Source organism: Syngnathus leptorhynchus, chromosome 14 (genome assembly GCF_054491065.1).
Source record: "Syngnathus leptorhynchus isolate UIUO chromosome 14, UIUO_Slep, whole genome shotgun sequence".
Classification (NCBI taxonomy): Eukaryota; Metazoa; Chordata; class Actinopteri; order Syngnathiformes; family Syngnathidae; genus Syngnathus; species Syngnathus leptorhynchus.
Window position 1 is genome coordinate 1,348,871 of NC_141208.1, and position 22,630 is coordinate 1,371,500.

Sequence of the window (22,630 nt, forward strand, 5' to 3'; positions counted from 1 at the left end):
GCGACAATGATGAACGGCTGCTACGTTTTATTCCGCTGGTTCGCTAACCAATGGGTTTTTTCAAGGCCAGCTCAGATGGGGGGTAAAAAAAACAGGCTCTTGTTGGTTTTCCCCCGCTGTGCGGCGGGCGTCTGCCTCGCTCGCTGAGGAGCCGGCAGGCCGTAGATGGGGAGGGAGGGAGGGAGGCTCATTGAAAATGCTAACACCGTCATAATGACTCCACACCACAGTGCCTATGCTAATGAAGGAGACAACTTTTACATTTTCAAGTCTGTCAGAGCTGAATTAGAACCAGGAAAGGCACAATTTGGATCAGAGCTCAAAGTCAAGAGGTCCTTTCAAAATGGAAAATGATCAAGATGGGACAGCTTTGACAGTCTGTCACTCTGATTGACTGGGGGGGGCTGGAGGGTGGGGGCGCCGTCAGGGTGTCGGAGACGCCGCTATCTCCTCCCCGGGATGCGGGCCGATCCTGGGGAGAATCCCCAGACTGCCCTCCCCTGCCCTGTCGCTCGGACACGGCGTGCTCGCTGACCGGACGGACCGCAGGGGTCGTTACTCCCACGCCGGGGGGTCCACTCATCCGAGGTGTGGCGAGCATGTGACAAATTGAACCCCTGAGGTCTTGTGGAAAAGCCCTTGGAGTCAGCAAAAGTGTGAATATTTCTTTCACCTCTGCTGCTCTTCCATTTGGCCAAAACATGGAATTGCTATTAATGAGTCAAGGTCCTATTTCCATGTAACACTGAACTCAAATCTGTACACACCAATGGTCCCGACAGGTCCGTTTTTCATTAGCTGTTGTCACTCTTGTGATGATCTCTTTGTGGCAGGATGCTTGTGGTTGCACTGCATCACACCTCTTCACGATCCATTTTGAAGAGCAGCTCGGCCGGCCGTCACCCGAAAAGACGCCAAAAGGTGCGTGCCAACAGGCTTTCACTTGCACTTTGAGCCTTCTTCACAAGGTGGCAGTGCATCCGCTTTGTGTTCCATCAAGTTTTGGGCCAGGCTAGAAAAAGCTGAATCTCAGCCATCAATCAATTGTTCTCTCTATTCATCTTGTCCAAAGCATTTGTGTGTGTGTGTGTGTGTGTGTGTGTGTGTGTGTGTGTGTGTGTGTGTGTGTGTGTGTGTGTGTGTGTGTGTGTGTGTGTGTGTGTGTGTGTGTGTGTGTGTGTGTGTGTGTGTGTGTGTGTGTGTGTGTGTGTGTGTGTGTGTCTCCCCCCCCCCACCGGGTGCCATGTTGGAAGAATTGATCGTTGACTGTCTGAAGGTCCCTTTTGCTTTCTCTCTCATGTCACGCAGTCCACGACTGCTCACATTTATTGTCTACCTTTTTTTTTTATGGCCAACCTGAGCAAAGTTCAAGCTCTCCAAGGAGCCTTCTGGGCTCAAATGGGAACTTTTTGGACTTTGTTGCCAGTTGTTTGTACAAGTTGCTAAAAACGAAGGCAGCCAGCCAGCCAGCCAGCCTCTCTCTCTCTTTTTTTTATTATTTTTATTTCATTAAAAAAAGGACAGAGAAGTTGTTTGAGGCTGGCTGGCTCTAGTTGGAGCTGCTAGTAGCAAAACCCCACCTATGGCTGTAAAGCCATAAAAAGTCCTCCTCAAAACACGCTGGCCCCCTGACGTTGCTGATTGCTTTATTGTATTGATCAGGGCAAAGTGTTAAAAGCAGTTCTCTTCCTATTAGTGCTATGATTAACAATGCCTGTACTTTCGCAATGCTTTTTTTATTAGCGAGAATAAAGCCTCGTACGCCTTGAGACATTCCATAGAACGGTCCCCATTTCTCAATGGAGCGCACGCATCCCGTTCTATTTATGTCGGCGCGGCTTTTGACCCGCCGAGTAGGTGCCGTCCTTATCGTCGTTGAGCCATTGGAAGGCCGGCTGATGCTTTGCGAGCCACATTTACAGTGCAAATGTTATCGTTCCGATGACACTTTAAACAGCCTTTATCAATATACAGTCATTCCAGATTTATGAGCTTTGATAGATAAAAAGAAAAAGAGAAATAAATAAGAAAGATACAAGTGGGTCATTACATGTGTCTCGCTATGACACCTTTATTATTTCTCATAGAACCTTTTGCAATGTATGATGTTCTCAAAAGTAGTATCCCATGTAGAATTTTTTTCTTGGGGGGGGGGGTCAAACTGCGCTCCAGCTACAGTGTGAGCATGGCAGAACCTTATCAGGCAATTATCTTTAAAACAGTGGGTTATCATAATTGCTTACTTAATAATTCTATGAAACGGCAGAGGTGCAACCTTTGGCTGGCCAATAAAGTGTCAAGTGCCCGTTTGATGCTGAGATAGCTTTTAAGAAGATATCTTTTTACACTGCTTGAAACGTTGTAACTTATTAATTGCTTGAGCTCATTTGCATTCTAAATTCATCAAGCGCTCGCCCCCGATTTCTAAAACGGCAGCGTTACCGACATCAACTTTTGATTCCACTCAAGTCACTTTCTCGAGTCTTCTCGTCCATAGTGTGTAACTTTAGCACTAAATATCCAATTCCAAATCATCCAAGCCGAGGGATGTGATGAGTTTCACAGCGCTGCTAGCACGCGGAACAATGGCGTAGACGTACTTAATCAACGAGCGCAAACTTTTGTCACGTTTGAAGCCCGGGCTAAGCAAACAAAGTGATGACGCAGTGCCGTCGTGGCGCCTCTCAGCATTTGGCCTTTTAGGAGAAGGCGCCGGGTGAAATGCTTCATCCATTTGCATTCTTATGGCTAGCATGAGTCCCCTTCCTTCCGTCATTTTACTTTCCTGTATCAGATTATCAAGTATTTGCATTTTCACCATTGCGTGTCAGGGAAGTCTGATGACGCAGCTTCACAAGGCCAGTTCCCGCACAAACGTAATTTGTGCGATGATGAAGACTTTCTAACACTGTTTTTCTTTCCAGCATTGTAAGAAATGGACACAGTGTATCTGAAAACAAGCGTCCATCTGGCAGGTGGCCTCCACTGCTTTGCAGGCAGTAACCTTGGAAGGAGTCCACGGGAAATGTTAGCCACCCTATCTGAGCTAGCTCCCAGGGAACTACTTTGCCTTTTTGTTTTTAATGTTCTGAGAGAGAGAGAGAAAAAAGACAGATCAATACTCCAGAGTCCATCACAGGCTCAGACAGGGGTTTTTTTTTTTTTTTTTTTTTCCCCCCCCATTCCATTTGCAACTCAACGGGCTCAGAGTGACCCCTAGGAAAAAAAAAAAAAAAACCGTTAATAGCTAACTTTATCTTTTCTTTTTTCTTTTTTTTTTTTTAAACACAGCCAAGTGTTGTACCTCCAAATCAATACAGGATACACAAATCTCCCACGGCTCCATGTTCTTTCTCCTCTACGCCTGAGAGCGAGCCCTCTTGGGACCACCTGCGTGCCTTTTTTGAAGGCCAGAACATGGAAAAAACAAATGTTGCAAAAAAAATTCTTGCTTTTTTTTTTAACCCAGTGTAATATCAAATTAGGTCAGCTGAAAATACATTTTGTAATGAACCATGGCAACAGTAGCGCTAAGCTAACATTTGATTTAGAAAAACACTCAAATTGAAATGACATTTTTTTTAAACATTTAAGTTAAGACTTTATAATTGTACTCACAGTTTAAGGTGGTGTCCAAGTCAGTGACGTTAAACGTCCACCATTTGAACAGGGGTGTGTAGACTTTTGGGATTTTAATTGCTTTGCAAAGCAACTATGTAAGCCATGTTGTGTTATTTGGAAAAGATTCCCTTTCTTATCGCTTTTTCCCTCTCTTATCAGTGTTTATGCTAATAGGCTAAGCTAGCGAACCTCTCGACCCAATAGGGACATTTAACAAACAGATATGAGAGTTTTCTCACACTCTAAAATTGTCACACATGCTTTATTCAAATATAAAGAGAGCAAATGTCGGTAGCGACAACCGTGGGTGGATTCAAAATGGAATCTTTTGCCCTTATCTAGCGCGGCACACAAGTTGAAGGCCTCATCCTGGGAAAGAAGCATCTGTTGTTGCTTCCCTTGCAACGGGCGCTGGAAAAATCAAGCCAATATTTGCTTTCATTCCTCCTCCGTGCATCCAAGACACTGACTGACTTGATATGCGGCTGATAGCGCAAGACCTTGTAGCCAAGAAGCACAGCCACTGTTGGGCAGATAAAGCAGGCGCAGCTGACGTTGGGAGAGAGGAACATCCATTTAGGTGGAAAACAAGCCCACGCGCCCCCTCGCATCCCCCCCCCCCCGTCATCAGATAGTCGCCCAGGCTAATCTCCCGAGGTCGACCCGTCCGTCGGGTTCTGGAGACGGATGACGTGAGGCCCGTGATAGGCTGACTCCAGAGGGAACCTGGGGTTTAGACAGACGGCTTAGGTCAGGCAGGGAGGCGTTTGGAGCTCTCCTGATGAGCTTCGAGACACCACGACTGACAACGTTTGCTTAACACCACGGAAGCCCCATGCGGGGGTGGGCGGACCTGTTGGCCTTGAGGTGTGTGCTGGTGGGAGACGCCGGCAAAGGCAACGGCATTCTTTTTCATTTCCTTTGCCAGCGTTAATGAGACTTTTATTATCCAAACCACGACGTGTTGGTTGTCATTGTCGCGCTCAAACTTTCTTCTCAGTCGGACTGGCCTCACCTTTTGATTCATTTGCTTCCCCTGGCGTTGTAAATGATTGATTGGAGTTGCAGCCTTTTATTTGACTGGATGGCAAAAACCGGCCTTTATAGTGCAGGGCTTTTCTCTTCATGTCATTGCTACAAACATTTTTGCATTTCTCTGGGGTACTTTCAATATACAACTTGTTTTTCATCCCCAAACATTTGTATTTGATTCAAAACATCTTTTTAACTGTAGGTACATATATTTCATATTTTTCTCTTTTAGAATTTATGAATTTCATTTGCATTTGTTAGATTTTTTAAAAACATTTTTAATGGATTACATTTAATCTGTGTAATATATTTTTATAATTTAGTTTTCAGATAGTTAAGACATTATACCTAATGATACACTTTTATTTCAGCCCGGTTGGTCTTTTATTTCAGCGCTAATGTATTTGGAGTCTTCAGATAGTCTTTGAAATCATTTAATTAAAAAAACCAAACCAATCTACTTGTATGTAGTTCCCCCTTCCTGGATTGTTTACACGTTGGAGTTCTGCTCGCACCTGAGCAAGTGAGCGAGCCGGCAGGCCGGCCGGCCGGCCGGCCTATCAGTATGACTCTAATGTGTCAACAAATCGGCAGTGGATAGTCGCTTGTTTAATGTAAGCACCTTATCAATTTTTACAAGATGACTGGCCTGGAGTGTTTCCCTTCTGTGGCGGCAGCGGCCGGCCGACCGACCGACCGACTGACCGACTGGCCGGCCGGCCGGCTACTGCGCGTGGCGTGGCGTGGCGTGGTATCCTACTCCAACAGGGGATTTATCAAGCTGGCATCCGCTTCAGCAGATAGCGTAGTGACAACACTTATCTCCTCATATTCTCTTATCAAAAAACTATTCAAGTGTAGAAAGACATATTAGCACACTTTTGCCCTCCCTAGCCAAGTACTCACTCTCGTCTCTGTCTGCTCAGATTTATTTGCACTGCGCACACACGCACAAAGTCATGCGCATGTCTGGAAATGTCCTGGTGTCATTCATCAAGTGCCACTGGACTTTCATACTTCCTGCAAAACACCCAAAAACAAGCAGAAAGCACAACTTCACCCATCATTAAGGTCGTTCTGACCTATTGGCGCGGGATGGGTTGCCTCCCACCCCCCTGCAGGTCTCAGGTGGAACTGCGCCAAACAAACCAACGCTCCATTGTTCATTTGGAATTTTATTTCATATTTTTCCACATTCTGCTCGGCCGGCATGCCGACTGAGGTCGGGTCATGTGACCGCTGCGTGCCCGACGGGTTCTGTGAGTGTTTGCTGTGCGGGGAAAAAAAGAGGGGTGGATATAGGGGGCGGCTTGCAGGTGCTCGTGGGGGGGGGGGGGGGGGCGTCTCGGGGCCACGTTAACCATTAACCATCATATAACGCTGTTACTCATTACCGCCTGCTGCTCTTGAGACTCCCTGTGACCTTAGTCCCAGGTAGGAATAGCGCCAGGTGTGTGTGCCTTGCACTCCCATAATGAGGCGAGTTGGAACGCAGCCTTCTATAGATCATAACTCCCTCCCTCCCTCCCTCCTCCTCTTCTCCCGTGCAGGCTTTTCAACATCCTTCGTGTTGACCTTCATCCTCCAGGCAGTAAAATGCTGAAGATGCTTGCCACACACGCACTTGTATTTGCTTACAGTCCAGCCAGGCTCAAAGGTGAGGAGACACATGCCTTGTTTGTTATTCACTGGAGGGTCAAAACTCTTTTAGTAGCAAGTGGAACCCCACAAGCAGGCCCTTCATAAAACGCTCAACGGAGAATGAATCAGCTTCTCGATACGATTTGTCGTCACCGCCGTTATCGCTTGCGTGGATAGCGGCGAAAAAAGCCAGGCTGCCATTCTACGTTGACGCACGCACACAAAGATCGCCTTTATCTAACAAAATACAAGGATGAGTGAGGATCGGCATGTTCAAGTTTTCAAGAGTAGTACAAAAACTTAAGTTGAAATATGTACAAAAAAAAGATTATTTCAAACAAAGTACTGTATTTCTCAATGCGTAGCTTTGATTAGTGAAGTCCTAATTGCAAGTTAGTCATTATCCAGAATAAAGTCAAAATGTTCCAATTTGATTGGTATTATTTTAAAAAAAATATATGACATCGTTCCTGTTTCCCGACCGCCTCGAACGCAGCATCCACTTATGCAACTTTCTCATTCTTGTCAAATAATCAGCGTGGACGTGACTATGGCTCTCTGAAGGAAAGTGGACAAAATGGCGGCTTTTGTACTAGTGACGGAAAAAAAAAAAAGGCTGTAAAAGTTGAACGTTGTGCTACGTGCTTGCTCACGGTGCTGATGTATCAGCTCCCGTTTGTGTGTGTTCCATAGCCACACAAAGTCAACACACGACAGGCAGGCTGCTTGCTACTGGGCCATTTTGGAGTCAAGTGAGCGAGTGGAGGCGCTTATTTTCAACCATTGTGTGGAGTGTGTCTTGCCAGACCTTCATTCCCTCGTTCACAGTGCAAATCTTAGTTGTTGCATTTGAACACCTAAAAAAGATTGACGTAAGGGCAAGCTTTCTTTAGTATTTGGAGGGGGTGAAAGCATATTTCAGGTGGGAGGCATTGTCCATGCGGGGGCCGCCAATGATGTGAATACAAAAAGTTGGAATATTTCCACACCAATATTGAAATCTCCCAATGCAGTCGTCAGGGTGTCCCTAATAAAGTGAGCTTTATCCTCATGTCGTATAACACTAGCCCAATTATTTCATGATTGCACATCCTCCCCTCACGCCGACCTTGGCAACTCCCGCAAGGTCAACCATCTGCGTGCGCGCGCACACACACACACACACACACACACACACACACACACACACACACACACACACCATCAGCCAAGTACACTTAAGTGCACATCTCTCCCACACACACAGTGTCACCCCTGCCAAAGCGCATTTAAGTGTTGTGCTATCAGTGATGTGTGTGTGTGTGTGTGTGTGTGTGTGTGTGTGTGTGTGTGTGTGTGTGTGTGTGTGTGTGTGTGTGTGTGTGTGTGTGTGTGTGTGTGTGTGTGTGTGTGTGTGTGTGTGTGTGCGTTGGTGTTGTCCAAGGCTGCTTTTTGTCAGCATGCCGCTCCATCATCTGCAGCCCACTGAGGGGAAAGTCACACACACACACACACACACACACACACAGCGTCGGTGGCGGCGACCTTCTATTCTCAGACAAAACACACACTCACCGTGCAGGATGGAAAAAAGAACTTTCTCACACACACACTTGTGAGTCTAAGATTGTGTCGTGCTTTTTTCTACAGCGAACAACTCCATAATTGTGCTCTTATGACTGTCATTTTCTGCTGTGCTGTTTGTGTGGAATTGTCTGTGTCCATCTTATCTTCTTCTAATGGCTTTTTTGGAAAGCTCAGCTTCAAATGGGTGATGGATGGACCCTCTTATCTGGCTGCCGCTTCTTCCCAGGCGGGATGTATTTTTTGGGGGGGGTTTTTAGCCCAAATGTGTGTGAGCCTACTTTTTGGAAGTATTTCAGTGGTACAACTGAGGAAGTCATTGATTACTTCCGGGAGTCTTTGGGTGGCGTCAGACAAACACTTAGTCCTGCCATGCCACCGTGCGCAACGTTGCCTCCAAGGATCCGACTCATCATTAGAACATTGGAGCTTAGCTTTAAGCGAAAGGGTCAAAACGGGCTGGTGTCAGGCTGATATGACATCATGGCAACGTGCGATAAACAACACAAGTGTACGAACGGCGGGCAACGGCAGCGAGCTCGGCTGCCAACGACATGCCAAAGGTTGCGTTTACACCTGTCCTTTAATCATCTACCAGAGTGGGAACGCCGAGCGGCCCGAGGCCTCCCACAATCCTTTGCCGCGTGAAGGCCGAGAGGGCTCGGTGCCGCACCTACGTGGACGTGTCGGCTTTTAAATGCTGCTGCTCCCATTTAAAAAAAAAAAAAAAAAGGACTAAAAATTCCCTCGGCCATGAAGAGGGGGTGGTATAGGAAATGGAAGACGCAACTGTCAACTGTTACAATTGAGTTCACATGTATTGTAGTTCTCCAAATAGAAACCACAATTTAAAAATAAATACATTTGTAAAATAAAACCATTATTGAGAGTAACAATGATCATGGGATATATGTATATTATACATATATATTATATACATACTTTTTTCATATTTTAAAATGTGATATATACTTTTGTACAATTTAAGGACAAATGTTATTTGTTTTCAATTGTTGAATGATAGTCTCATGCCCCAAATAGGACAGAAAATCCAGCTCCACTCGCTCGAAGCTCGTTCATCTTCATAATGTGGAGATTGCCAATTGACACAGGAGACAAAACACCCGCCAGCATACATAACAATAAGATAACGGTCCGATAATCACAACGTAACAATCGTCATCATAATCATCCGGAATCTTACACGCACAGACGAGATAATGATGATCGTGTCAGTGCACTTGAAATGCATCCTTGCTGGGGGGGGGGGATACGTTTAAAAAGACATATTGAGTCGGGGCTACATACAGACATGCATGGAAAGTTTGAGCCAATAAATAATCATTTGAAATTCCAAACTACTGTCATTTGAAATGGTTGATTTTCAAGCCTTTTGTCTTTCAGGCGTCTACTTCAGACCGTGCAGGTGAGTACAAGTGTGTGTTCGTGTGTGTGCGTGCGTGTGGGTGGGTGGGAATAGGATTTGATTGATTTCGGTGACGTTGCGTGGAGTCAAGGGCGCCGTGTGGTCGGTCGCCCCACGTGTCACACGGCAGCTTGAGAAAAAAAAAAAACACCAGCACCTCATTCATCAAGTGTGATGCTGCTGCTGCTCCTGCTGCTGTTTTTACACGCACGCAAATGTATAAATAAAGCTCGGTTTCGTCTTGGGTCAGTATGATACCAGGTCGAGTGTGTGTGAGTGTGTGTGTGTGTGGTGTCTTGTAGCTACCTAATATGACGGATGCCATCACGTGTGAAAAACGGTAACACAATTACAAGTGAAGAATCAACACACTCATTCACTCACCGCTTAATGAGTGTCTTGATTCACTTTGCCACCTTTGTGCGTGTGTATCGTTTGATCATCTCAATGTTGATTGCTACTTGCATGCGCGCATGTGTGAGGCAGCCCCTCGCTCGCTCCCTCGCTAAATAAACGAATTAAGAGGGGGACGGCAATGGGGTTTATTGATCAGCCTGAATGCAATCAACAAAGAGCACCGGAAAAGTTCTCATTTCATAAGAAACCTTCAAATAAATGTGCTTATTGATAGCTTTTGTTGCATACAGTTGAGTGATAAGCATACAGAGGAAAAGCGTGACCTCTCTCCATATTCCACGAATGATTTGATTCCGTTTGTTTGCGAGCAATAAACGCATTGATTAGGAATAGGCCTTTCTGCTTTAAAAAAATTAAGCCGTCGTGATTACGTCACACAAGCAGTATTTTATTTGAAGTTCCGTTCGGATGATGTGCAAAATGGGAATTGAGAATAATTAGAATCCAAAAACATGCAGTATATTTTTTTGTTTTCGACCGTTTTAAAATGCACCTGTATAGAATTGTGTTGTAGTCAATGTAAAATAATAATCAACAGCATATGTCAATCAAGCGTCGATAAAAATACACATTCCAAAAGAAAACATCAGTATTACTAGAACTCGAGCATAACATGATGTCAAATGTTCTTAAAATGAACAAGAATTACAAAAAAACAAAATAGATATTTTTAAAAAGCACATGAGTGTTAAAATATTGAAATGAAATAAGGAATTCCAAATAAAATAACAGAAAACAATAGTCCACCATTTCTTCTTCTTTTTATGACCCCCCAAACAGCTCTAGGTGTTTTGAAGGCTTCATCAAAAGTCTCTGTTATGAATATTTGTATTATTAGGACTAGTATTAGTAGCGGTGTTGCAGTAGTAGCATGACAGCAGGTATACGTATCTTTTATTCTGATGATCAAAACAAATCGTGCAGTAATAACTTGATTTATTTTCTTAACGTGCGTACGTACATGTGTGTGCATGTGTTTGGAACACAGTCCATCAATGTTCATGATTAACTTGAACCGAATTTCCATTTTCAGAGCAATAAAGTGAGTAGAAAAGTGTGAATTCACTGATTGGATAACAACTCGGACGCAATCACGCCCCTTCCAGACCGCGCCTGGTGTGACGTCAGACCACGCCCCCTAGCGAACCAGGTCCTGGCTCGCAGCTGAGCGTGCGCTGCATTTGAGCTGCCCACTAAGCAGGCAAGTAAGAAGCGCGCCGCGCCGCTCGTTCCCAACCGAGAAACTCTGCGCGTGAGTGTGCGTGTGCGCGTGCGCGTGACACCTATGGCACACCACTGAGCAGGTAGGTGGACCCCCGCCGACCCTTGAAAAAGATCGTCCTTCTCTTATCTGCTCCTTATCAAACTTTTATCAGACTTTTTGAGTGCGGATGATATTTCTTTCATGACGTGCACGTGCAGCTCGAGTCGTCGTCTTGTTGTGCGTGAGATGGCAGCCCATTTGACTGTCAAGGTGCGTTTCGACGCGCGGTAGCCAAACGAAATAAATGCCACTTAGCGTGCTGACGTCAAAACGCAGGTCAACGCCGAAATGGAGACATTTCGGTGAACAATTTCGGTCTCTTTTGCTGCTCGTTTTCATTTTTTTTTTGGGCGGTGTTCACTTGTCAGCGAGGGAGACATTTCTCCAAACAATTTGGATGAGCCGCACGTTGAACACTTTGTCTGCATGTGCTCTCCAATTGATGGTCATCTGTGCCGCCGCGCTTTCGCAGGGACAACGACTCCCTGGCTACTTTTCCTCCTTTTGACCCCCCAAGGGTGTATGGAAAGTGCTCCTGGATGGACCTGGGCGAAACCGGCTGGTCCATGGTTAAGCGAGAAGCATCCAGCAGCCCAGGGTCACCGGCCGAACCGAGCTACCTGCAGCCCGGTGACAGCCGGCGGAGCGGCGGCGCCCACACCCCGGATGAGCTGAGGACTCCCCCGGGCGCGGGCGACCTCGACGCGCTGCAGGGCGCCAGAACACTCCACCCGTACGCCCACTTTGGACACCACCACCACCACCACCACCACCACGGGAACCCGCTGCAGAGCTCCGGCGGCGGCGGCGGCGAGGACGTTCCCCTCTTTACGGATCTAGATCAGGGGGGCAAGCTGGTTCTGTCCGGCGGGGCGCATAAGGCCGCGGCGGGCCTGCTGGTGGATCCGTCGGACATGTATCAGAGCTTGGCCCTCGCCGCGGCCCAAAGCCAGAGCGGATACGAGTCCTCCTCGGGGGCTTACATGCACTCCAACCCCAACTCCCCCGTGTACGTGCCCAGCTCGCGGGTGAGCTCCATGATCCCAAGCCTGTCGTACCTGCAAGCCAGCGGCTCGGCGCAGCCGGGCCACGCGGTCTCCGGTCACTCTGTGTGGTCGCAGCCGGCACCGGAGAGCCCGTCCTACGGCGCAGGGAGCCCGCACGCGCACGCCACGTCGGGCCGCTTCCACTACCCGCCCAGCCCGCCCATGAACAACGGCGGCGGCGGCGGCGCGAGTAGGGACATCGGCTACGGGAACTCGCTGAACGTGGCCAACCGGGTCGAGCAGTACGGGCTCTCGCGGCCGCTCGGTGCGGCCTATCCAGCGGCCTACTCGCCCTACGTGGCCCCGCAGCTGTCTCAACTGCCGTCGCCGTGGACGAGCGGGCCCTTTGACAACGGCATGCTGCACACCTTGCAGAGCAGGGCCGCCGCGCCCTTGATTCGGGGATCCAACGGAGGTAAGCAGCGAGGAGGACGCGTCAAATACAACTTGCATTCAATTTTAAGAAACATCTCAAAAAGAGTGATTCTCCACTTCAACCATATATCTGATGGGATATTTCGTGTGCGTAAAAACGCAAGATAAAGCGTGACGAGCAAAATCATGCATTTGGTAGTTTTATGTTAAGTTTGTCTTAAAAAATGTGAAGTTAAAGAAAAAACAACAAACAAACAAAACAAAATCTAGATCTTAGTAGGTGACTCATTTTTATTTATTTTTTTTCGCACAAAAATACACTTGACAGTTCAATTCCAGATGCACCAGGCCTACCCACGACGAATCATGAATTATTTCCCGTTAGTCTTGGTTAAGGTTGGCATGAAAGTGGCCCTTTTAAGCCAAAATATTCAATACAAAATGCGACACTCTAAAAATCACAAGCCATTAATTTAGCATATTGTGTTATGAGTATAAAATGTACAGTTAAAGCAAGAAAAAAAACATTTACATGCACTAATTTGTCATTTTGTGTGCGTAAAAATACATTGACTTATTTGAACCAACGTTCATTGTATGAAATGATTTTTCGTCATATGATAGGACAGCTTTGACATTCATTTTGTGCTTCAAACAATTTTGTGATGAAATAATTCTAAAATAGAATGAAAAATCTTCAAGAAAAGCCTTGTCTGTAGATTGGGTTTTTTTTCTTTTAAAATATACAATGAAATTCAACCAAATCATGACTTTGTTCGAAAGGCTCAAATGAATTGTGCAATTCCATACCAATGTATCTTCCATATATATATATATATATATATATATATATATATATATATATATATGTAACTTTATTTATAAAGTAACTCAGTGGTTTGCAGAGTTTGTGTTCGTAAAAACAATTACAATTAATTAAATAGTTAATATTTTAAATTAAATAGTACAAAAAAATCTTCGCCAAATTGAAGACGTTACTGTAAATTCTTAAAATAAAAAAGTGTATATATGTACATACATTAAAAAAATATCTATACTGTATGTTTGGTGCGTAACACGCGTGAATCTTAAAAAGCATCAATAATCCTCTCCCATCACCAAATGAAGTCGGTTCTGTTGAAATTAAACAATAGTCAAAATTCGTTTGAATGGGAGAAGCACATTTGTTAGCATTTTCGGGGCGTAAAAACAAACGTACGCATAATAAATCATTATTGTATAAATGACAAAAAAAAAATTCTGCCATTTGGCGTGGCTTTCATTTCAATGTCACCAGAGCATGTTAATAACACCCGCGCTGTCTTGACGCACGCGTGTGTGTGTGTGTGTGTGTGTGTGTGGGCCGCAGTGTCGGATCTCCTGGACGACATGTCTGAAAGCAGGGAGTGCGTCAACTGCGGCTCCATCTCCACGCCGCTGTGGAGGCGCGACGGCACCGGACACTTCTTGTGCAACGCCTGCGGCCTGTACAGCAAGATGAACGGCCTCAGCAGGCCGCTCATCAAGCCGCAGAAGCGCACGGTAAGCTTGGAAACGCAACGCTCAAACGACAAGCGAAGAATAAATTGATCGATCAAGACTTGACGGTTCTCATTCGTATACTGTACCTATTCAAATGGCCCGTACGTGAAGACGTCTTCGAAATATTTGTCAAACCATAACAAACGTATTGTGGTTTCAGTCATTCACTTATTGCTGAAACGTAATGGAGCCGTGACGCGGGACTTTATACGGAGCAAAAAATGACACATTAGTGATTAACGCCCTGTGCGCGCGCGCGCACGCACGCACGCACGCACGCGTGTGTCATCGAATATGATTGGGCAAGTGTACCTAATAAAAAGGCCTTGTATTCTTGGAGATGATTGTGTAGCTCCTGTAACCAAACACGCATTTTTTAAAATCACGTTTGTACTCTTAAAACGAGTCAAACTAAAATGATTCAAAATAACATTTATCTATTCATTCATTTGAGAATGGACCTTTTTATTATTATTCTTTTTTTTCCAGTTTTTCCATATTTGTTATTGTCAAGAAACCGGTGTGTGTGAGGGACTGGTTTGAAATAAATTCCCACGCACCCACGCACTCGCACACAGCGATGTAAAATAATTTTTCGATTTTAAGCAAAGAAAAAAAAATGACAAACTGAATTCAATAAGTGAATGCAAAACAACTAATTGAATTCATCTAATTCTATCGTTCTTGGTGCCATTATGTACAAGTTTTACTTAGCGAGAAAAATCACATTTTAATTGAATAAGAACATTCATTATTGCCAGGAAACCATTGAGTGTGTCAAAGCCGTGATTAAATTAAGAGGGTGGTGGGGGTCGTGCACTTTAGGAGCACGTGACGAGCAGGAGATCAATCAGTGTTGAAAAGCCCCCATGTGGTTGAATTAATCGGCCTCCCTCGGTTTCAGTCGACGTCCCGCAGGATCGGCCTGTCGTGCGCCAACTGTCAGACGAGCACCACGACGCTGTGGCGCAGGAACGCCGAAGGGGAGCCCGTGTGCAACGCCTGTGGTCTCTACACTAAATTACACGGGGTCAGTCCACTTTGCGACCCCTCCCCACTCATCATTATTCTATTTTTCTACAACTCTGCGGCTTTTGTGTCCAGGTACCTCGGCCGCTGGCCATGAAGAAAGAAGGCATCCAGACTCGAAAACGAAAACCCAAAACACTGAATAAAACCAAAGGAGGCTCAGGTGAGAGCGATACATTTTTTCATATCAGCATGATGTCAACATAATAGCACCCCGTTGCACTTAATCATATCAAAAGTTAATAGTGTAAGCTTTCCCCATATTATAATTGTATTCTTTCACTGTTGCTCATGAAATAATTGTTTTCACCTCAAAGCATCTTAGTTTCGCCCTGAAAATATGATGACTAGGTTTGGCTCATCCTTGTAAAAGTGAGACCCCATTTTTGGGGTGTGCCTAATGAAGTGGCCAGGGACGAACGGGATCAGCCATCAAGTAAAGGAACACACCGACGTGATCTAGATATTGTTGTCGTGTTTGTAGGAAGTAGCAACTCTGTCGCCATGACGCCCACGTCCACATCTTCGTCCAACTCCGAAGACTGCTCCAAAACCAGCTCTCCTTCCACGCAAGTATGCCTTTCAACGCTTTCATTTCTGCTGGCTCGGAGTCGACTCCTCCTCCTAAATCTCATTCGACGGGCGCTGTGGCAGGTCAGCTCGTCCGTGCTGCCCGCCTCGGGGGAGGGCTCCGTGCTCAAGTACCCCGGCCCGGAAGGTCTGTACGGCGCCGTGGGCCTGGCGCAGAGCTCCGACGTGGGCTCGGTGAGGGGGGAGCCCTGGTGCCCCATGGCTCTGGCTTGAGAGTGGGCCGGCCCAGCCCAGCCCCTCCTGTGGAAGTACGTTTCGGCCAAAGACGGCAGAAGATTCCCTCCCGGCAACGGCTGGATTTGGGAGTCCGTAGCGACGGTTTTGGCACGCTTTTAAGGACCTAGCTATGAGAAGAGCGTGACAGCCCCTCGGTGTACGCAACGGATTTGCTCTTCCAGCATTTGGATACTCAAAGACCTGTTTTGTTTTTTCTTTTTCACAACTGGAATCACCAAGCCTCAAGAATCAAACCAAAAGAAAAGAATATTTATAAATCTCCCGTTGTTGAGAAGATGATTGTAATAAAGTTCTGGAAGTAGAATAGAAGCTCAGACCTTTCCCATGTCTTCTTTGTCCACCTGAGAGCTAGCTCTTAACTGCCGACAGACCAGCGGACATTTGTCTTCAAAAGTCTTTTCCCAAGAGTAAAATTAGGATATCACTGCGGTCCCCTAGCATCACAGAGGCTTTAGTAGTCAATATAAATCCATTTTTTATCTCTCCAAAAGGAGGCTAAAACGAGACGCAAGCCAAGCCTAGGCTATTAAAAAGATTTATCATTCAAAAATCGATACAATTAATTTGCTTCTGCCGTGTTCTTTAAATGTGAGCGCCAGCAAATGAAATGTCAATTTTGTGAGCGTGCGTTGAGAGCGAGCGAACGGCTTCGCCGGGTCGAAAGTCCTCGAAAAGTAAACACGGATGGACGGCTGGGCAGAAAGGCCCGCGGCCCGCTCGGCTTCCCCGAAAGCTGATCTTTCGTTGCTTTTCAAAGGAGAACCCCTCCTTCCCCCCGCCTCCCGGAAGAGATGCCATCTCTGACTCAGCCCTTTTGGGCTTCCTCAACAGACATGGGAGGGTCAACTCCTCATAACACCACTCTCAGCACTTGAACGCAATAACCTTGCAAGCACTGCTTTGATCAGCTGCACAACCAACTAACCTTTTACATTCAGTCCAAAGCTTTGTTTTTCTCTTTGCCATTTGAACTGCGCTGCCGATAAGTCATCAAGTTGCTGTAAAATGTCTTCATTGGCTGTAGTAATTTACAGATTGGCCGTGGTGCGTACTTCCTGCTAAATGTGTTTGCTCAAGCCATTACAGTAAGCTGACATTGTCCATTTTGTTCGGGTCCATTGCATTTAACTACCAGCCGGGTCAGTGTATTCATTTGCCACTTTGAGGCTGATGTTCCGATTGAGAACGTTTGCCACTTTATTAAATTGCTAATGAACTCTTGATGGTCCATCATCAGCTCCTCCGTCCGCACACGAGGGACAATGGCGCCTCTCCCGACGGCGTCACTAAAGTAAGCCGAGCCATCTCGCAGGCAGCCAGCCAGCCAGGCAGGCGTCTTAATCGCAGGAAGTTTGATCCACGCTGGGGTTGGGCTACCAAGTTCAAAATAACAAACACCAGCTAATGCAGTAAGGAAAACCTTTGAGCCATATCGCCGCCGTGACGCACTGTAACGTCATGACATCATCACTGCTTTGGAACAATGGGAGTGTTTTCAAGGAAAAGGTTGAGCGTGAATGAATGAGTGAGTGACTGAGTGGAGAAGCGTGGAAGTCTGCGTGGGAGTGTGCACACTCGGCCCGGCCGGGCCCGGCGAGCATTTAGCAGGGCGGGGCAGGGCGCCGCGCCGGGCTGGCTGGCTGGCTGGCTGTAAATTGACGGCAACGAGAAGAGAGACGATCGAGACGTTGCTGCAAACTATTGTACGTAGATGCAAAAAAAATAAATGAAAAGCTACCGTAGAAGATTTTCATCAAGTCAAAGAGGCCACGCGTTGTTGTAGAAAGCCGCCGGTGAGGGACACAGGACGTCGAGCTCGGGTTCCCGTGCATGAAGTTTCAAAGGCCTCAGGCGGACGGACGGACGGACGGACGGCGCTAACCTCGCTCTGAACTCGAAACATTCCGAACGGGCTTCTTGGACGGTGACGGCGGGGAATACTTGCATTAGTCACATGATTTAGCGGCGCCTTCTCAGAGACGCAACGTCTTCAAATGGCTTTTTTTTCTTCTTTCCATGGGTTCACTGTGACCTGCAGACATATCAGATATGACGTCATTCCATTTGCTGCTTCTGGCAAGGCTGGAATTATGTTTGCAATCATGACGGTGTCCCATTACTTTTGTCCAGCCACTCAGTCCCAAAAGTGCGATGCAGTGTTATTTTTGCACACAAGCTGAACTCAGTGACTGAGGCGAAGGAGAGCGGCCGGTCGGCCGGCCGGCCGGCCGACCGGTCGCTTTCGCCCCTGACCGAGCAGAGCCTTCTGGCTGAGCGATTCATTCTGGACTTGACTTTAAAACTTCCTGTTTTTCCCCCTCTTTAATTAAGCCACTCTGCAGCGCTGCACTAAAGAGAGGAAATAGTCCCCAATTTGCGGCCGCCACGCAGATTACATCGGCCGCGTGAATGTAGCAACGTTTGATCACCCAGGGAAATTATGTCTGTCATTTCTTCCTGCCTGGCTGCCAATAATGTGGGAACGGTGCAGCAGTAGCCGCCCCCCGCCCCTCGCCCCTCGCCCCGGCCCGCCGGCCGGCCGGCCCGACTGGCCCGACCGGGCACGTCCCAACTACGTGCCTTCGCTCAGGCCCATCTGACATCTATCTCTGCCTCATGTGTTTATTATTATTACACTCTTGTAGTCTCTTTATAGAGGAAAAAAAAAGGAAAAGAAAAGAGTTGATTTATGACTCCGCTGCTGGCCTTTCCTGTCCTCATTTCTGAAAACAAGATTCCGTGGAATTCCTGCAGCGCTATTAGCGCCGAGCTCTTCTGAGGTCAAACTTTCACTTGCACTGTACCAAACAGTGGAGAGAAAAATTCTTCTTGTTGATGTTAGTTCCCGCTTTGTACCGCGTGTATGCAAATCAAGTTCATCAAGTTGAGATTCAAATCCAAAAGACATTTGCATTTTGGATGACCAACTTATGTATATCTGAACACTTGCTAGATAACTGATATTTGGAAGCGGCCTAACTGAACATTTACTGTCTAATTATGTTACTTACAAAAAAAATAAAAATAAATCTGAATGATGGACCTAATCTTAGCTGCAAGCAAATAGACTTTCAGTAGTTTCTTAACCTCAAGATGCACAACAATGACCTTGAATGCTCTCGAAATGGACTCAAAGTGTTATTGTACCAAAATAAAGTCCCCGCTTGAGTCGTTGTCGGTTTAGCCGCCGCGTGGCCTTTTCACCTTTGAACTGAAACTCACCTCCGAGCCTCACCCTCCACTGTTTTTCACCAGGAAACAGGAAGAGGGACGGGACGGGACGGGACGGCCCACGTCTACGTGGAGGTAGGTGCACAATCTTTCCAAATAGGTGAGCGAGCGTCTTTATATGTCATAAAGAAAAGTCATAATATGTGTCGCAATACGATTTGCAAGGCTTTTTTTTTTCATTCCAGGTGAGACATCTGTCAATCATTGATCAAGTGGGCCAGATATTTATCAAATTCCTGGCTCTGCACTGTTTGGCTTTTCCACACAACCCTTCAGACTTTGTCTAAATGTTCAATTTTGCTGCATTTGGGCAAATCTGATTGTTTCCGCCTACGTGCTGCTAGCATGAACCCATGTAGCATCTACTATACAAAGCAACAAACATGGAGAATTGAAGTGGGCAAGCAACCACCCTCAAATGAAGACAGCCACAAATGTGTCACCGTCGTCGTGGTCATCATCAAAGAGGAAACCCGAGCGGGCCTGCTATAGTGGCCCCTCAATAAACAGACTGGTTATCACATCACTAACATTTATTTAACCCCTCCGCAGAAGGTGTTCTGTTGGAGGCGGGGCGAGCGAGGGGAGGGAGTCGTACCCAAATCTATTTGGCTGACCCACTGACATCCGCACATGCACACAAGCTACCAATAAATGGCTGAAGACATTTAGGTGTTTTGTGGGAGGGAGCTCACTTGACAAACAAACTTGCTCGTCTCAGCCGTCTCCCATCCTTTTTTGAAAGAGCAAAAGAAGGAGAAAGGATGAGCCCAAGAGGGAGGGCGCCGATGCTCTCCTCAAGCCCAACCCCCACCCGACAAACGCCATTCCTTTCCCGTTTGCGCAGTTCTCTCCCACACATCTCTCTCCGCATCCCCGAGCCAGGCCCCCGGCCCTCCGTCCGTCCGTCCGTCCGTCCGTGTTTTCTTTCTTCACGACTTTAAGGAAAGAAAACGGAGCAGCGACCAAAATAAATACACCGCTCTCTCTCTCTCTCTCGGATCAGACAATGCGTCACAGTCCGTGCGATAGCTCCTCGGAGGAAGGGGGAAAAAGACATGTTGTTATTTTAGCCCGAAGGAGGAGGACGGAGCGCTTTCGGGCCCTGCGGAGCGTCCGTCTGTCACCCTCGTCGGTGGCACGTCCGTCTGTCACCCCCGTCAACGTCGCCCGATTTCCACACAAATGTCCAAATCTATTTCAAGCTACGATAGGCGACGACTGACTGGAAACACCTGACGTGCTCATCCACTTAAACGTGTCCTTCTCCCACCAGGACAAAAATACAGAAAGGCAGTGTTCACCAGCGCTTGCTACTGTCGAGGCCATTGGAACTCTGTTGCTGACCAAAAGAGCAGCGCCTATGGGAACACAATGGTAATTATTTCATTACACTGCTAGCAAAATAGAGAAAAATTCAAACATTTTACTGGTACTTGGTGGAAAAAGTTTATTAGCAGTCCTTATAGCTGTCTTTTTTTTTTATGAAGTGTGCGCTTTGGGCGACACTCATTAAATGGCCAATTGAACGCTCTGTCAAGCAGAACCTTCCTTTGACCCTGAAACGCACACACACACTGGCACAGTCTAGCACAATCCCTTAGTCGGACATCAATAGTTTGTTTATAATTAGCCCTGGCACCTCTTGACTACTTAGAGAGAGTGATTGTTTTTGAAAATGGCCCCTGGGGTCCTGTTGACTGATTGCTTCGGTGGAGGAGGCGCTTTTGGGGAGGGGGGGGTATAGCCAGGCTCCGCTGCAGAAAGTGACTTGCAGTCGGCATTCCAGTCAAGCCGCTGTGGACCCTCGCCTGACAGCCCCGCCGATAATGTCCCAGTCAGATAGAGAGAGGCATCTGAGCCCTGCTCTCCATCACTCAATTAGTCTCCACACATAGCAGTTCAAGCCCACAAATCATACAACAGCGCAGTTTATGAGAAGAAAACGTCTGCTTTCTATCCACTCGCTGTGCTCATTAGTGGAAATATGATGCTTGGATATATCCAAAAAAGAAATATATATTGTCACGGAAAACGTCCGGCGTCATGACGTGCTTTAAAAGCAAGTAGTCCTTCAATTTCAGTCAACCATTTAAGATGAAGTGGCTTTTCTGGATGCAAATTTGACAAGCTTAACAGTCTGACACTTTCTCTGTTCAAATATTAGGAAAAGAAAAGAAAAAAAAAATCATAATATTATTCAAAATATTTTGCGTCATTTTTCCGCAAGAAAAAAACCTCCCTTGGGGATTTCAATGTTTACAAAAGGTCAAATGAAGTTCACCTGTGGTTCCTTTTACATTCAGCTACAAATTTCACCTAAAACCATATCTGGATTTTTTATTTATTTTTAGTCCAAATATCACCTTTTTGATTCGAAAAGCGGCACCGGTATGGGGTCAAACGTTTCCCGCCATTCAACGGGCCCGTCAACCCTCGAAAGACCCCTGACCGCCGGCTGACCGCCGGCTGACCGCCGGCTGACCGCCGGCCGACCGCCGGCTGACCCGTCCGTCACCTGCAGACGGCGCGCTGCTCTTTGATGGCGTGTTTGCTCTTTGGTACAGTAGAGGTTAGTCACACACACCTTGAGAGAGCCACGCGTTGGCGCACACAATGGCCGCGGCCATTTGTGTGAGCAATGAGCGGGAGGGGGAGGATTAAGACATGAAAGCAGGTAAACAACAATCTTTTACCTGCCACGCATTGGGGCACCTGATTGATGAAATTGGAATTTTCTTGGATTCAAAACAGAGAATCTTAGCAGGTATTTTCAGAGATATTTATTCCAAATGTTAAAAATGTAAGACTGAACAAGAGTAAAATATGTTTGTTGTGTGTCTAGCTCAAAGTGAAACCTGCCTGATAACCTTTTTCATACCTCAGTAGGCTTTTTGAGGAATTCTGCATCTTTTGACTCTGGGAACCATTTCCAATTATTCATTGACTCTTCAAACTTTGTTACAAAAGCAGACTTTGCGCTGAAAAGCATTTTTTTCCCCCCTTCCTTCCTTCTTCATCCCCTGAGCAGAGGGACCATAGAGTTAAGATGTAACTGGTAACAAGACTCTCTCTCTGGGAATATGCTCGTTTCCGTGATAATCGGAAGTGAAGTCGTATGATAAATTGCGAAGGCCAAAAAAACAACAACTCTTTCATCAGGTCCAGATTCCAATTCTTACTCAAAGGCTTTCAACTTCCAAAATAATACTTAACACACCCAGTACAAATACAAATGGCAAGTATCGATGGATGCACTGAATTTGAATGTTGCTTGTTGATATCATTGATGGTGTTTGGATTGATATTGATACCAAAATAGCCGGACTTTTCAACCAATTCCCACTTGAGCACGGCCCTATTAAAAGCCTCCGCTCGCTCGCTCGCTCGCCCGCCCGCTGACTCCCTCGGTGACACGGCGTCACATAACACTTGAGGCAAATTGAAAATGTCCACCCGTGAGTGTCAGCGTGACAGCGAGGCCTGAGGGATGACTCACAAGCGCACAATTTCAATCATGCTGGGACAATATTTAGACGCTTGCTGCCCAGGAAATTCACACAAAGATGGGAGGGTGACTCAAATGAGGAGAATAATTCAAATGGAATAGAGCAT

The 22,630-nt window shown here is 46.4% G+C and overlaps 1 protein-coding gene and 1 long non-coding RNA gene across 2 annotated transcripts; one reads left to right on the top strand and one right to left on the bottom strand.

The window, feature by feature from the left end:
- Positions 1-2,006: 2,006 nt before the first annotated feature.
- On the bottom strand, positions 2,007-4,232 carry LOC147045812 (uncharacterized). The gene is made up of 3 exons (XR_015068152.1): positions 3,619-4,232; positions 3,305-3,398; positions 2,007-3,216 (listed from the first exon to the last, which is right to left on the bottom strand). It is a non-coding gene; the product is annotated as an uncharacterized LOC147045812 (long non-coding RNA).
- A 6,638-nt stretch (positions 4,233-10,870) lies between these two features.
- Positions 10,871-16,098, top strand: gata6 (GATA binding protein 6). Its single transcript, XM_085929628.1, has 7 exons — positions 10,871-11,004; positions 11,437-12,425; positions 13,755-13,927; positions 14,832-14,957; positions 15,032-15,119; positions 15,441-15,529; positions 15,611-16,098. Exons 2-7 carry the CDS (start codon positions 11,504-11,506, stop codon positions 15,758-15,760), a joined length of 1,548 nt encoding a protein of 515 aa, XP_085785754.1. The 5' UTR covers positions 10,871-11,004; positions 11,437-11,503; the 3' UTR covers positions 15,761-16,098.
- Positions 16,099-22,630: the final 6,532 nt, after the last annotated feature.

Excerpts from the sequence above, each read along its gene's own strand:
- gata6 (XM_085929628.1), top strand. The coding sequence starts at position 11,504 with ATGGACCTGGGCGAAACCGGCTGGTCCATGGTTAAGCGAGAAGCATCC. Across the intron at positions 13,928-14,831 it reads TCAAGCCGCAGAAGCGCACG|TCGACGTCCCGCAGGATCGG; the intron begins GTAAGCTTGGAA and ends CCTCGGTTTCAG. Across the intron at positions 15,120-15,440 it reads TAAAACCAAAGGAGGCTCAG|GAAGTAGCAACTCTGTCGCC; the intron begins GTGAGAGCGATA and ends TCGTGTTTGTAG.